The 16,712-nt window shown below is 40.4% G+C and overlaps 1 protein-coding gene and 1 pseudogene across 1 annotated transcript; one reads left to right on the top strand and one right to left on the bottom strand.

Moving 5' to 3' along the window:
* Window positions 1-550: 550 nt before the first annotated feature.
* On the bottom strand, window positions 551-10,368 carry LOC110453268 (annotated as a pseudogene).
* Window positions 10,369-14,189: 3,821 nt separating this feature from the next.
* LOC110453267 (THAP domain-containing protein 1-like) lies at window positions 14,190-15,301 on the top strand. The gene is made up of 2 exons (XM_021502150.1): window positions 14,190-14,403; window positions 15,171-15,301. The coding sequence occupies exons 1-2, from the start codon at window positions 14,190-14,192 to the stop codon at window positions 15,299-15,301; spliced, it is 345 nt and encodes a 114-aa protein (XP_021357825.1).
* Window positions 15,302-16,712: the final 1,411 nt, after the last annotated feature.

Here is a 16,712-nt window from a genome sequence, read left to right as displayed (position 1 = left end):
GGGCTGATGTCTGCACATCGAAGGCTGTGACAACAGGGGCTGCCGTCTGGTCATCGGAGGCTGCGTTGACAGGGGCTGATGTCTGGACATCGAAGGCTGTGACAAAAGGGGCTGATGTCTGGACATCGAAGGCTGTGACAAAAGGGGCTGATGTCTGGACATCGAAGGCTGTGACAAAAGGGGCTGATGTCTGCACATCGAAGGCTGTGAAAACAGGGACTGCTGTCTTGTCATCGGAGGCTTCGTTGACAGGGGCTGCCGTCTGGTAATCGGAGACTGCGTTGACAGGGACTGATGTCTGGCCATCAAAGGCTGTAACGAAAGGGGCTGCCGTCTGGTCATCGAAGGCTGTGACAACAGGGGCTGCTGTCTGGTCATCGGAGGCTGCGGCGACAGGGGCTGATGTCTGGACATTGAAGGCTGTGACAACAGGGACTGCTGTCTTGTCATCGGAGCCTGCGTTGACAGGGGCTGCTGTTTTGTAATCGGATTCTGCGTTGACAGGGACTGATGTCTGGCCATCAAAGGCTTTAACGAAAGGGGCTGCCGTCTAGTCATCGAAGGCTGTGACGAAAGGGGCTGATGCCTGCCCATCGAAGGCTGTGACAAAAGGGGCTGATGTCTGGCCATCGAAGGCTGTGACAAAAGGGGCTGATGTCTGGCCATCGAAGGCTGTGACAAAAGGGGCTGCCGTCTGGTCATCCAAGGCTGTGACAACAGGGGCTGCTGTCTTGTCATCGGAGCCTGCATTGACAGGGGCTGCCGTCTGGGCATCGGAGGCTGCGTTGGCAGGGGCTGCCGGGTGGGAATCGGAGACTGCGTTGACAGGGGCTGCTGTCTGGTAATCGGAGACTGCATTGACAGGGGCTGATGTCTGGCCATCGAAGGCTGTGACAAAAGGGGCTGATGTCTGGCCATCGAAGGCTGTGACGAAAGGGGCTGATGCCTGCCCATCGAAGGCTGTGACAAAAGGGGCTGATGTCTGGACATCGAAGACTGTCTCCTCTTCATACAAGGACCGAATGATGACCTCTAGTTGCTCAGAGTCTGCACTGAAGTTCCTTAGATCTCCTAAGACTTCCTCCAAATTTGGAGTGTCTATTGTCAGAGGCAGTAGCGGGCGGAAATGATTAGGGATCCAATGTCTGCTTGTCATCTCGTCAGATCGGTTTGATGACCACATGATATAAACAGGAGACGGACAGAGATTCCGGCGAGGCAAGATGGTACGGTTCAGATCTTTCCTAACACTTCTATTACCAAGGAAAGGATACACGGACATCAAAGGTCGTTGCAAAACTGAAGAGAGTCCAAATAGTTGCCATATTCCCATATATTCATTTGGCCTACAAATCTTCAAAATTTCCTGGTAAAGTGTCCGCTCAATAACACGAGGCGTGATGACATCACCCGGTATGTAGGTATCTGAATACATAACATATGCTGTTGGCATGTTTTCTGCTTCTTTATCGCTGCAATCTGTCCCACGCCGCAGGAAAGCAGGATCTGTGTAATCAGTAATGTGGCCAGCTAATTCTAAAGCGATTCTTCCTCTCATTTCTTAGTGCTTGTTTTGGTTGCCAAACATGGCCACACTCGCAGACCTAGGCAAACAGTTTCCGTCACCCCTAACTGTGACTGGGAAGAGACACAAGCTTTCTGTCTGAACTTCTCCTGGGCAAATATCCATAGCTCCTTTATCAACAGTTAGACTGTTGTCCACAATGCTTTGTTTGTTGCTCCACCGTCACCAGTTCTTGGAGATGATACTGACATTGTGCAGATTTTAACTGTAGAACCTCTAATGAATTACAATTTTGTAGATCATTTAGGACTTTGCCGAAAAAACCCTCATCTGTATCAATAGGAACTGGTAGGTGTAATGGTGATATACAATTCTTAGTTTTCTTGGAGGTAGCAGGTTTAGTTTTCATTTCATTAGCCTTCATTTTGTTTGTGCTCTTCTCAGTCACATGTACATGTGCAAAGATCGGCTTTTCTGTGTTTGAGTGGGTTTGAGAAGGTTCGCTTTTTCCTGTCTCACTGGCATCCCCAGGTACCTTTGACAAGATAATCTGTTCTGTGTCTGCAGGCTTTCGTTTTCCTTTCTTACTGGCAGGGGTAGATGTATGCAAAATTCCTGATATTGCCTCTGCTCTTCTTTTCCTTGAAAGCTGCTGTCCATCTGTGGTTTCATTGTGGAGACTGGCCTGAAAGAAACAACTTTCCAACTGTCCACATATTCAGGGAATTTGCAGACTTCATTTTCATCCATAAACCCTAGACATGCAACGCACACACATGACAACTCTCGCGTCGCAATTGTTCCAGATGATATGCCTCTCACACAGTGCAGTTTCCGTGTTCCTTGGACAGTTTTTAATCCCGTCCTTTGTTCTCTCCCAATATCCTCTGACTTTATGAGATGGAATAGTCTTCGAAATATCTTCTTTTCACGTTTTAAGTGCGTTTCACCAAACTGTACCAGTTGCTCTGCATTGGAAATAATTGTTCCACCTTTTGCTGCTCTCGTGACTGCAGCCTTCACCACACCACAGCAGGCATCCGCCGGACCCTTTCCGTGACCTGATCCAAAAAAATGACGTTCCGTTTCCACATGGGCACGAGTACTGATACCATAAATGGAATTTTTGATTTGTACTGACCCGAACACCCGTCGGTAAATTGAACCATTTTTGTGAACTTGACATTGTGCTTTTCTCGAAGATGTTGAATAGCTTGTGTCACACAAGTATCAACGAAGCTAGCATCGTGCTTCACGTCATCAGATACAAACACCATCTCATGTGTGATTCCCTCATAATAGCAAACAATTGGATGAATTGTAATTTGTTCCTGGGCCCAATGGGCACTCTGCACTTCATCTTGAACTCTAGCTGTATAATTTTCACTGAAGTCCAACACACATAAAAGAACTCCTTCTGGCAAACTCTCTTTCAGGGTAGAAAATTGTTTGTATTGCCACCTAGCTTCGAACAGGTGAGCCGCAAAATCTTCTAAGCATGTCAACAGGTCATCTGTAAGAGCTTTAACTTCAGATGTGTGAGATACCAACATTTTTTTTGCATGTTCTTGTCCAGTCTTCTTGTTTATAACCTTGACGGTCTGCCATTTGTTCCATGTGATGGTCTTTTTCATTTCCCCATGAAGTGCCAATATCTGGTTCTTCAAACCTGAGCTTACACCACACCTGTTACACCGACGCCTTACACAGGCTAATTTAGGATATGCATCACCATCATAGGCACACATGGTCATATTGGCAAGCTGATATCTGTCATGAATTCCTTGCTCCTTTGGCAGCTCCTTGTTTAAGGATTTTAGGCAAATTCCACATTTACACATTTCTCACAAAGACACCCGCGAAATTTCGTTTATCTATTGGTTTTGCATTTTTGGGTTTAAGGCTAGCAAATTTACTGAAGCTCACTTTTTTTGTTGGATTTTCTTTTAAAAACATGCTGTGTGTTTCTCTAATTGTAAAGTTCATACAGTTGTGGGACCGCACAACGCACCAAAAATAGCGTGCGCACACCGTGCATACATCGTTCACACACCGTCCGCACATCGTCCACACTTGGTGCGCACAACTGTGCGATTTAGCAATCGTTCGCCCCGTTGTGCGCTTCTCTCCGCACAACTGTGCGATTTGGTATCATTTGTAGATCAAAATTACGGAATGACAAAAATACGGATGGCTTGTATCCGATAATGTACACTGTGTATATATCTGTAATTTCTCATCACAATAATCAAGATTATACAATTTCACAATGCGTGTTACACAGTATTACAGCGACCGTTAGGCTGTCAAGAATGGGTTTGGCTCCAAGGTAACAGAACAGGTAAATAACAATTTTATGAGTGTCCGGAGTTTTACCTGACCAGTGCCTGACACACAGAGCTGATATGCGATACCGTTTGACCGTAATGAATAGTATTTGTTATTTGCATTCGTTTGCCTATAGCTCCCCTTCACCTGGATTTTCACACCCCCGGCCTTACCCGACGAGTTACGTAAGTGCCCCAGGCGGGGAGAAAACTACGGTCCAGGTACATGTACAAAGTGGTTATGTTTACCTGTATACGGGATTGTGTTGTAATTTTACATGTGTCGATTAAGTTTGTTTAAAAACACAGAAAACACAATTTCTAAATATAAGAATGTATAGACAGAAAGATAAGTTTATAGATGTTGCTAGAATATAGAAACATACGTAAACATCAAGTTTATATGTTTAAACACGAAACCGTATAAATTGTTAAGGCATTCCTCAATTTACACCAACCACGATTGTTATCGCACAACGTCCGTCCATCGTGCACACATATGTGCGCAAGCAATGATCGTTCAGCTTTTTATCGTTCGCCCATCGTGCACACACCGTTCACACACCGTGCACACATCGTGCGCACACCGCACATCGTGTAACGTTGTGCGATCCCACAACTGTAGTTTGGCGTTGGTTATTTGTCTTGGATACAGTGGCCTTTGCAGAGTGAATGACAGATACATATGGTTTTACGTAAAAGTCTTTGATTTCCTGCATTTCTTTAGGTGGTAATGCATCTGTTCTCTTCTTCTTTTTCAAAAGATCTTCTTCGGTGCGCTTCGACCATTTTAGCATCGTCTTGTATCTAACACCCAATTCTTTTCCAGCTTTGAGAAGCATTTTGTGTTTTTAGCTCACCTGGCACGAAGTGCCAAGCGAGCTTATGCCGTGGCGCGGCGTCCGTCGTCCTCGTCCGTCAACTTTTCCTTTAAACAACTTCTTCTGAAGAACGGACAGGCCTAGAGTCATGATATTTGGCTGAAAGCTTCGTTGGTAGGAGCCCTACAAAGTTTGAAAACGAAAAGGACCTTGACCTGTTTTCAAGGTCACAGGGGTCAAATATGTCAAAAACTTCAAACGACTTCTTCTAAAGAACTAAAAGGTATAGAATCTTCATATTTGGCTGATGGCTTCCTTGGATAGAGCCCGACAAAGTTTGAGAATGAAAATGACCTTTACCTTCTTTCAAGGTCACAGGAGTCAAATGTGTCAGACACTTCAAACGACTTCTTCTGAAGAACTGAAAAGTATATAATCTCTATATTTGGCTTGTAGCTTCCTAGGAAAGAGCCGAACAAAGTTTGAGAATGAAAATGACCTTGACCTTCTTTTAAGGTCACATGAGGCAGATATGTCAAACACTTTAAACGACTTCTTCTGAAGAACTGGTAGTTATACAATCTTAATATTTGGCAGTGGCTTCCTGGGAAAGAGCCAAACAAAGTTTGCGAATGAAAATGACCTTGACCTACTTTCAAGGTCATAGCGTTCAAATATGTCAAACAGTTCAAACAGCTTCTTCTGAAGAATTAAAAGGCATAAAATTATAATATTTGGCTGGTGACTTCCCGGGATAGAGCTCACCAAAGTTTGCAAATGAAAATGACCTCAACCTGCTTTAGAGGGCACAGAGGTCAACAACATTTTAATGGATTTGTTCTTGAGAACTAAAAGGAATGGATTCATAAGATTTGGCTGGTAGCTTTTTGGAATAGACCTAACCAATTTGAGAAGGAAAATGACATTGACCTACTTACAAGATCATAGGGAAAAATATGTCAAGCAACTTCTGAAGAAGAATCAAAAAGCATAGAATCTTATAATAATATTTTGCTGGTAGTTTCAACAGATGGAGCCAACAAAGTTTGCCAGGGAAATATTTTATGCAATATAATATTTAATGAGAATATTTTGCTATGACTGCTTAAATATTCAGGTGAGCGATACAGGCCCTCTTGGGACTCTTGTTTTAATGTTTTATACATCTGACGAATTATGGTTTTTCTTTCGTTTTTCCTTTTGTCGGTTTTGTTGGCCTTTAACATTTCAAGTGTGTTTTTCAAGCGGTCAAAATTCTGCTCCAATCGTTCAAATCGTTTTCGTTTGTTTGGTGATGCCGTATCAATGAGGCCTTTTAAAACGGTTGCAAATTTTGCAGGATCTTTTGGCAATTTACTATTTCGCAGCCTCCCAAAATACACACACATACACTACACGCATGCAGATTGCACACATGGGGAGGCCGTCCTTAAATGACCTTAGCTGTTAATAGGACGTTAAACAAAATCAAACAAACAAACAAATCCTTCCTCTAGACACAGCTTTTCTTGCAGCTCCTGTTGTATTATAGCCCTGTGGCGGAGATGAGGCTTTTTGTTTTGTGTTAACCTGTTTGTTCCTTTTTGCTTCCGCAGCCAAATCTTTCTCGCGAATCCGTCTCTTCTTTTGCGAACTGAGATTCTCTCTGGAAAAGAGAAAGATGATCCACTAGAGAAGTGTTGAATAGAATCTAAAACTCCTGTCGGGGAAAGACAGAAATCTCAACCCAAGGGGTAGAATTTTCTGTCCAGAACAATGCTCTGGATAACGAAAATGTAACACAGTTTTTCCCTGTTTTTCCACCACAGGGGTTATTGAATTATTCCTCCAACCTAATGAGGATTTTTTTTTGTCAAGCTTATAGTGTGTAAATTGTTACTAGCGTGATTTTCAAGCAAATTCAATTACTTTCCTCGCGCGATAACCTATTGTGATGTCATAATTAATTGTTGACCTGTGTCTTTTGTTTTCATGACGTCATGCTATTTATTTCTACATTAGCAACAATTTTAATATATTGTTTGTATTCAAAAAACAACAAGAGGCCCAGAGGGCCTGTATCGCTCACCTGAATATGTTTAAAATAATTGGTATGAAGAAGGTGCTGTAAGTACATATGAAATTTCAGAAAGATCCATCCAGTACTTGAGATATAGCAAGAACTTCAAACAGAGCCCCACCCCTATGCAACCTAGGGGGGATCATACCCCTATTGGGCCCCGCCTCTCAGGCCCCTGGGGGGCCAAACCCACAGTTTATACAAAATTGGTTCCACTTCACCCAAGGATGCTTCAGAACAAATATGGAACAAATCCTTTTATTCCTACAGAAGAAGGATTTTAAAGAATAATTTGCTATGTTTCCCCTATTGGGCCCCGCCCCTCAGGCCCCTGAGGGAACCAGACCCACAGTTTATACAAAATTGGTTCCCCTTTACCCAAGGATGCTTCAGATCAAATATGGAACAAATCCTTTCATTCATTCAGAAGAAGGATTTTAAAGAATTTGCTATATTTCCCCTATTTGGCCCCGCCCCTCAGCACCCAGGGGGGCCAGACCCACCATTCATACAAAATTTGTTCCCTTTTTCCCAAGGATGCTTTTGACAAAGTTTGGTCAAAATCTGCTCAGTCGTTCATGACAAGTAGCGTTTTAAGGGAAAAGTTGACGGACGGACGGACGAACGACGGACGCTGCGGTATGGCATGAGCTCACCATGGTCCTTCGGACCAGGTGAAGTAAAAAGTATAATTGTCACCCAAATGACAGACTAATACCCCCGCATCCACCTGTCATTTTTTCTGAACATGCTGTAAGTCTGCCAAAGAGATGAGGAAAGAAGGTATTTTATTTATCTTTTTTGGTTAAAAACAGAAGAGGGCAATTTTTATTTTGTTATTCAGGCAAAATTTTTGATTTTTTTCCTATCAAATGTTTCACAGTGAGTTTCTTTAATTCTGTATTTCATTTAAGTAACAAATGTAGAAAATTTGATTATTATTTTTTTTAATGAAAATGGATAACTAGGGGCTCAAAACATTTATGAGGAAGGTTGATATGAGAACCAAATAATGTTTTTTTTACCTTGTTACCAAATGTATGACATACCTATATTTTCTCTTGTACTCCTGCCATTTTGACCTTTTTTCATCTTGCTTTGGACGGGTAAGCATTTGTTTGGGTTTTGGCTGCTTTGTGTGTCCTGGAGAGTCCTCAGGCTGATTTTGTTGCCTCTCCCTTCACCTCTGCATCCTTAACCTGGCAGTCTCATTGTCTCTACAATGTACATACAATACCATTCACTGGACCATTTGAACTTAGCCTACCCAATACTATCTAAAAAGTTAGCAAAAATACCCTACTGGATTTGACTATTTTTAGTCACAGTAATGTGGATACACAATCTCCTTTTTCAAAGCTTTTTATATATCTGTTGTCTGTTAATTACGAAAATCTCTGAGGGATTTAGTCTGAAAACTAAGACAAGAAACCCTCCCCTGAGAGGAGATCAAGTCTCTCAACAGGGATTTGGGATTTGTAGGGATATAGTCAATTTTACGACATGCATTTATATAGAGTTAATTCAAGTAGAGGTATTATACATAATGCCAAAGAAAAAAAATATCGTGTTTTAGGTTTCCCTACCTATCGTAATCTTTTTGTTGCTGTTGCAATGTTCAAAGAAGCAGTATTTAGTCTGAATGTTCCTTCTATAGATAGCCTTAGTGAAAAAAAAAAGGTAAAATAAAAATAATTGCCTACCAAAAAATGTTATGGTGGTGAAACCTGAAACATATATTTTTTATTTGGCCCAATATACTTAACTAGAACACTGACTTGTCAGCATGGGCCCCCACTGTTTGTATATCCCCCCCCCCCCCCCCCCCCCATAATTACCAAAAGCAACATAGATCTATATATCACAGTATATCATCATGTGAAATTTCAGAATTGTTGGCCTTCTAGTTTCCAAGATAATCTCTCTACTTGTCATCACACTCTACGCATTAATCTAAAAATTAATATAGGAACCGATATCAATTATGCGAAGGTTATTGTTATATCTTAGACACCTAATCGCTAATAAACGACGATGATCTATATCTGGAAACAAAAGTGCTGACCGACAGACGAACACAATGATAACAATATAGGGCACCAGCATCTCTGATGTGGGGCGTATTTATGCATGTAAATTATATAGTGACCCAAGTTCTAGATTCATCATGGTTTTTTTACTGTATACATGGTTCAAAAATTGAATGTTATGCACAGATGTTTTCATGTACACTGTAGAACTTTACCTGTATGTATATTCTGCAGACCCTCGACATGTTCAAAACAAATTTTGAAGTCTAAAATTAACTTTTGGTGCACTCACAACAGTTTTGCCTAAAATTGTCATTTTCAATTTAACTGCCTGAAGGCCTGTATTTAACTGGATGAGGAGATATGCATTCTGCACAAAATCATATTTCCTGTTTAATTTGTGTATTGTAACTATTGTTACATATGGGTAGTACATGGATTAGATACTTACTTTTCTATCTGGGGTTTTGTTCTATCTAGCCTTTGTTTCTTTTTTCTTAGTCTTTGTAGTTCCCTATATGTGGGGTCGTCTTTGTTGTTTTCTCTGTATCTTCTGCATCTTTCAGCATTCTGTGGAGACAATGTTTAAAAACAAATGCACATGTGTATTGAACTTAAAGGGTCATAAAATGGCATACACTTATTACAGATCATTCACCCACACTGTTTTGCCTCAGATCCCTTTGCCCCACAGATTTCAGGTTTGCCCTAATATACATGGTCGCCCCTAAAATAATATTATGCAATGTCACATTGTAGCCCTGGGTGAAACAGTATGATTTGTTCACGGTTCAGTACGTATATAATCTACATGTATAATGGGGTATCGCGGTACATCTTATGAAAATCCTCTCCAGGAAAGGTAATTCCAATCTCTTAAAAGCCAAATTCATATAAAAAAAATTATGTTTAAAAGTCTTTTAAAAAATTCCCATAGCTTTACTATTACTTGAGAATTATTCATCCAAAAATTCGTCAATTTGGAAATGAAATTCAAAGTTAGATAGCATATTTTAATGATTTATGATTTCCAGACTCATTATTCCATACTAAATACCAAAACGTCAACACTCTATATACACAGGTCTATAGATATACACAGGTCTATAGATAATATACCATCAAGTCTCGATGTTTGTCCGACCAAAGTCAGAATGTCTTGAGATTACGACCAACTTCAGCCGATTTCAGCAAACCTGTCTCACAGTTACGACCAACTCTTTTCCGCATGTCTTACGGTTACGACCAACATCCACGATCATATCTTAGTGTTCGTCCAACCTTATATGAAATGTCTTTCCGTTACGGTAGACCAACATTTGTAGGTCTCAATGTTACGTACCGACATCCAAAAGCATGTCCAGATTTTGCCTATAAAACTACAGGAAACGTATCGGGCCGTGTGTAAACAAAGTTAACAATATCCAAATAAAACGTTAATATAACGTCTGTACCGAAACCAAAGATGAACGCTATTCAATATCAGTATTAAATAGTACACCAATTATTTATGTTCATTTTCAGTCGGTCGTAACATGATGGTCGGTCGTAATTTCTCTCAACTTACCGAGACAGACTGACGAGCGTCCTTCCCGCCTGTCACCATGGTAGTGTCAACACACTTTACGGCAAACAAGTGCTTCCGTCTTTGTTCATTTATCCTGTTTGTGATGTCGTAAAAGTTTCACACAGTCCGTGCTGCTCTTGAAATATCGTAGAAACTCCGAAAAGTCGCCCGTAACATTGAGACAGAACTTTTTATGTTTGCATTTATTTGGCAATTAAATTATTTTTATGACCATTACATGTGTTTGGACTAAGAATGAACACGTGGAAAGATCTTTTCAATGTAATCCATGTAACAGCAATCGATTGCAACATACACAGTCGCCAATGCAGCTAAATATAGAATGTCCACCACGTCAGACAGAATCCCTTACGTCCAACATAACTGATTTTATTATCAATTTGAATTAAAATCAATACAAGAAACATAAAATTATCATTGAATATTTGAAATTTAACTTCTAATTATCAAGTTGAAAATATTAATCACATGTGGAAGCAAACTAAAATATGTTTATACCATTTTGTACCAGATGACGTTGTCTGTGTCACAAAAAACAACTCGAAAACAAGGGAGATTTGCAGAATAAAATCAATATTTTTCATAAACGGCACATGGATACTCAGTAAAATTGTCTTTTTTATTTCTCCAAATATATTTCTTTGTTGCTGTAACAAAATTGACATGTCATGGGTAATTGTGAATTTAAATTATGAATTATTGACTCATATTGGCACCTTTGTGAATAAAGAGTCAATTACATTGAATATATCAACATTTGCGCTGCAACCCACTATATGATTTTTGAGTATGAAAGCAAAAACTCTCGTGACGTATCACGTTGTTTACTTTTGTTTGTTTGTTTGTTTGATTTTGTTTAATGTCCTATTAACAGCTAAGGTCATTTAAGGACGGCCTCCCCTGTGTGCAAGATGCATGCGTGTAGTGTATGTGTGTGTATTTTGGGAGGCTGCGATATGTTCGTGTTTGTCTCCTTGTGATAGCGCAGAACTGATGCGGACTTTATGTGCTACCTCACTGAAACATACTGCCGAAGACACCCAGCAGGACGCCCAATCCGGTCACATTATACTGACAACGGGCGAACCAGTCGTCCCACTCCTTTTTGCTGAGCGTTAAGCAGGAGTAGAAACTGCCATTTTTGAAGACTTTGGTATGTCTCGGCCAGGGGACAGAACCCAAAGCCTTCCTCACAGGGGCGAACGCTCAACAAATGGCCAAAAGTGAGGCATTGTCAAGGGAGACATTAGGAAAAAGAAAGTTATTTAGAAAGAAGGGAAGAGATAAGGTCCCAAATTTAGTCGCCTCTTACGATCATGCAATTGGGGGCAGCAGGTACAATTCTTACGCCCTACCTGCAGGGCAGACCAAGTATGGAACAAATCCTTTCATTCCTATATACAAAATTGGTTCCCCTTCACCCAATGATGCTTCAGACCAAATATGGAACCAATCCTTTCATTCCTACAGAAGAAGAAGGATTTTAAAGAATTTGCTGTGTTTCTGAACCCTATTGAGCCCCGCCCCTCAGGCCCCTTGGGGGCCAGACCCAGGGTTTATACAAAATTGGTTCCCCTACACCCAAGGATGCTTCAGACCAAATATGGAACAAATCCTTTAAATCCTGCAGAAGAAGGATTTTAAAGAATTTTCAATATTTCCCCTATAGGGCCCCAACCCTCAGACCCCTGTGTGACCAGACCCACGGTTTATACAAAATAGGTTTCCCTTCCCTCAAGGATGCTTCTGACCAATTTGGTCAAAATCTGCTCAGTCGTTCATGACGAGTAGCGATTTTAGGAAACGTTGTCGGACGGTGAGCTAAAAAAAACGCCTTTCAATCCCTATGTATACACAAAATGACAATAATATATAAACTAGATCATCACACACTGGATAGATTAATAGACCTTATTGAAAGGATAACAAAACTTAACTTTCAAGGTCACGATTACAAATTAAATTCCATGGTCATTACGAGAGGAAATATCGCAAACGGTGGTGCCCTTGTTTTAACATCTTCATGCATTCACCATAACGACATAAATCTAATGTTTTGATGACCTTGGCATTTTTCACATTCAATGAAGTGAATGGACACTTCTAAATTCTGCCCTTTCGACTCCGATTTCCTTCATCAAAAGTGTTTTTTAAGATACAGGTTAAACAGCTATGAGTGTACCTAGAAAAATCAATAGCAACGTTCCAGAACATCCCTTGTGTTATAATAAGCAGGTCATGGCAAGAAAGGTCAAGGGAATGTACAAGCAGGTACCTGCAGACCAAATGCAGAAAGCAGTAAAGATTGGTTCTCTCTGAGCATTACGAAACCTGCGGAAAAGTTCGCAATTAAAATATCCACAGTATCGGACCATGTATCGGGTAAGGTGAATGTTGGTAGCAAATCTGGGAGAAACACGGTATTCCCGGCTGATGTTGGGAAAGAGATGGTGACGGAGGCCCAGGCACGAGCCGTAGAAAGGTTATGGCTGTCCAGACAGCAGATGCTTGGAAAAGCAGCAAGGCTCGCCACTGATATGAAAATAAGGACCCCTTTCGGGAACAACCTCCCAGTGCAAGCATGGTGGGATGCCCTCGCCGGAGGAATCATTCTCTATCATTACGAAAACTCGAGAAGTTGGCCAGTGTGAGGGCAAGGAACATGAATAGTTCCACCATTACAAACTACTTTAAGGACCTGCATGAGATAGTAACAACACTTGATATATCAAGTTAGCCTTCCAGGATCTGAAACATGGACGAGACGGAAGGCCAAATGGAGCACACTCCAGTTGTTGTATGTGCAAGGAAACGCTCAAAAAGTATACCGGCGTCGTTTCAAATTCCAGAGAGAGTGTTACAGTACAGCCATGCAAAAAAGGGAAAACGGAAAAATCACTCAATGGTGTTAACAGAGTTGATGGGCAATCTAACGCCTACTGGACTTATCAAGGGAAAGCATTGATCGAGGAGGCCGGTGCAGTTCGTTTGTTCAAGAACATTTTTTTGAAGGAATGTGGACCAGAAAGGCCACAACTATTGATTTTAGATCAACACATTTCTCCTGAGGCTGTTGACTTTTTAGAGGAAGCACGCACACATGCGATCAGCGTTTTCGCAACCCCCCGCGCACAACTCACTACTTGTGACCGTCAGACAGGACTGTTTGGACCTCTCTGAAACATTCCAACATGATATATGTTCCGAGTTTGTAACGTCATCAAACAACGTGTCATGAAGTGGAACTGGCCCAAGCTCTTCAAAAAAGCATATAACACCGCGAACATCAAACAGGGGTTTAAGGCATGTGTGATATACCCCCTAAACCAGAATGCTGCTGAAAAGGAAGCATTGGCACCATCATTGCCAACAGAACAACCTATTGTAAATGACGATAAAATGTCATAATCCGTACCCGTCGTTCATGACGAGCATTTGGAACCATTGTTACCCACAGAGCAGCTGGAAAACGTAGATCCCTTCGAAAGTGATACATCGGCATGTATGTACCCTTGGAACCGGAAGTGAGCGTGGAAGATTTGACAAATCTACAGCTGCTCTCGCAGATTGCACTTGGATACAGTCTGTTAGACATCCCGACACTCGCCGAAACCATGGCTGCAGAAGCTTCTTAGTCGAAAGAGAATTTAACAATAACATCAGAAGTAAACTTGTCCAGCGAGACACAGGAGGACCCTCTTTGGTCGTCTTACGTGACAACATCTCCGGATGGACGTCACACACCCGAGGATTCTGGGAACGCCGCCATCTTTTGGGGCAAACAAATCGATTTGGGTCAGCTGTGCTCAGTCAGCCATCCCAAGGTAAACATAAGCAAAATGGTTCACACCTGCGTTGTGTACGGCTGTCATAATCGTGCCAACGACAGTACAAAGCGTGGGTTTTACGGATTCCATGCTATAAGACTCCACGAGGATAAATTAACAGAAGAATTATCAAGAGAGAGGAGAAGAAAATGGATCGCGGTCATCGGAAGAAAAGACTTCAATCCCTCAACTCACTCCAAAGTATGCTCGGATCATTTTGTTGGAGGTAAATAGTGAAAGCTACAAGAAAGACACTAAAATGAAACAGATTGATAATTCCATATAGTTAATGTTAATCTACGACTACGTCGAAACAGATCGAGTCAGCTGTTTGTTATATAGGCCTATATCATAGGCCACGAAATGTCTACGCTACAATGTAAATACCCAAGGCCGCATCACCGATAAATGTGTGGTCACTGATGCTTGTAATTGACCTTTTTGTATCTTAATACTATACAGCATATTTTTTTGAAATGGTTATTTGATATCAATTACAATTCCAACAAGATATGGGGCTAGCAGCCGTTTTTAATATTATTTCATTATTTTTTATTTATACATAAATGCTCAATATAATAGCACCGACTTAGGTAGTTAATCTAATTACGTGATAATAGCGAATTACCAACGGGCCCAATTCATTACCTTTGGTATTTTAATTTCAGTATATTTAATGCTTGTATGATCTGGCATAATAACTAATTAAAATATTTAATGAGATATAAATGAATCGAACTTGAAGGGACATGTATACAATCTCATCTCATCTTGCATGTACCTGTCTACAGGAAAATTTTGAGAAAAGGTTACCTGACAATCTAATAATTTTCATGATAAACATAATGTGAAAGTTCATAGGTCAAGGGAAGCATTTTCTAGTCCCACACATGCTTTTAAGTTATAATTTCAAACTTAAATTTACTGATTCATTTTTAATACTTGAATCTCGTTTATCAAATTAATAAAATATTCTAATTTCTTTTGTCATAGGTAAGCCTGCAACACTTTTTGAGAAGACAAATCCTGACTGGGCACCTTCCTTGAAATTAGCTGGTTCCAAATCCATTGATGGATTTAGCCTCAAGCATCCCAGAGGATCACCACAATCTACATGTAGATGAGACAAAAACAACGTATAAACCAGTATGTTTTATGAAACTTGGGAACCTTCAAAACCCCAAAACAGGATGAAAAAAGAGAGGAACTGCTTAAGAAGTTTATGGACGAATGTCAGCAACGCACATCTGAAAATATGGAGTTGAGACAACATCTTTTGGAGGGACATCGATTTAGTGAGGATTCTTTTAGGGACAATGACAAAAAAGTTAGCTGTTTAACTGGTTTACCTTGATTTCTTACACTGATCGTTGTATTTGACTTTGTAAAACCCTACATAACAGAAAGTGGTAGAGTGTCCTTTACAAAATTTCAAAAACTTGTTATGACTTTAATGAAACTCAGACTGAAACTATCTCTACAATTTCTTGCATATGTGTTCAACATATCACAGTCTACTGCATCAAGGACATTTCTTACAGTGTTAGATGTGCTCTTTGTTCGACTTCGAGGATTTGTGTATTGGCCAGAAAGAGAGGAGTTGCGAATGTCCATGCCCATGGATTTCAGGAAGCATTTTGCCTTGAATGTTGTCGTCATCATAGACTGTTTTGAAATTTTTATAGAACGTCCATCTAACCTTTTGGCGAGGGCAAAAACATGGTCTTCATATAAGCATCACAATACAGTAAAATTCCTTATTGGAATTTCTCCACAAGGATGTGTCACCTACCTGTCTAGAGCTTGGGGAGGACGAAGCAGTGATAAGAAAATTGTTGAAAACAGTGACTTCCTGAAGAAGCTGCTACCAGGAGATTTAGTACTAGCTGACAGAGGGTTTGACATTCAAGAAAGTGTCGGATTAATGTGTGCAGATGTAAAAATACCTAGCTTTACTAAGGGTAAGAGTCAGCTTTCCGCCCTGGAGGTAGAATCCACTAGAAACATTGCCCATGTCCGTATCCATGTGGAACGAGTGATTGGTCTTGTCAGGAACAAGTATACGATTCTATCAGATACTTTACCAATTGACTATTTGATTTCTCGTCCAGGAGAGGTTCCAGCCGTTGATAAGATTGTTACTGTCTGTTGCAGTTTAACCAACTTGTGTAGTTCAGTTGTGAATTTTGATTAAAACAAAAGTGAATGTTGAAAACTTAACTACTGTGAAGAATGCACTAACTTACTTTCTTGTACTGTTCATATAAAAACCAAACTGTTTTAATACATGTTGTATGTATGGATATGTGTATATTAATTTTGTTTGAAGGTCAAGTAGCTTTTGAATTTAAATCTGTATGACAACGATCAAAACTTCATTGACTTGTTTTTTTTTAGTGAATGTTTATGCCAAATAATTTTCAAAAGAAGTGTTCTGAATGTTGAATGAAGAGTTGAACTTTACAGTGAGTAGGCCATTTCAGTGCTTACATTATTAAATCACTTCAAATATAACAAGCGACTTTTTGTATTATT

Source organism: Mizuhopecten yessoensis, unplaced genomic scaffold, assembly GCF_002113885.1.
Source record: "Mizuhopecten yessoensis strain PY_sf001 unplaced genomic scaffold, ASM211388v2 scaffold7225, whole genome shotgun sequence".
In the NCBI taxonomy this organism is placed as follows: domain Eukaryota; kingdom Metazoa; phylum Mollusca; class Bivalvia; order Pectinida; family Pectinidae; genus Mizuhopecten; species Mizuhopecten yessoensis.
This window is presented reverse-complemented; position numbering and strand designations above follow the sequence as displayed.

Bases quoted from the DNA above. Each gene is read 5' to 3' on its own strand.
- LOC110453267 (XM_021502150.1), top strand. From the start codon at position 14,190: ATGGTTCACACCTGCGTTGTGTACGGCTGTCATAATCGTGCCAACGAC. The intron at 14,404-15,170 runs GTAAATAGTGAA...CTTTTGTCATAG, and splicing joins CTCGGATCATTTTGTTGGAG to GTAAGCCTGCAACACTTTTT.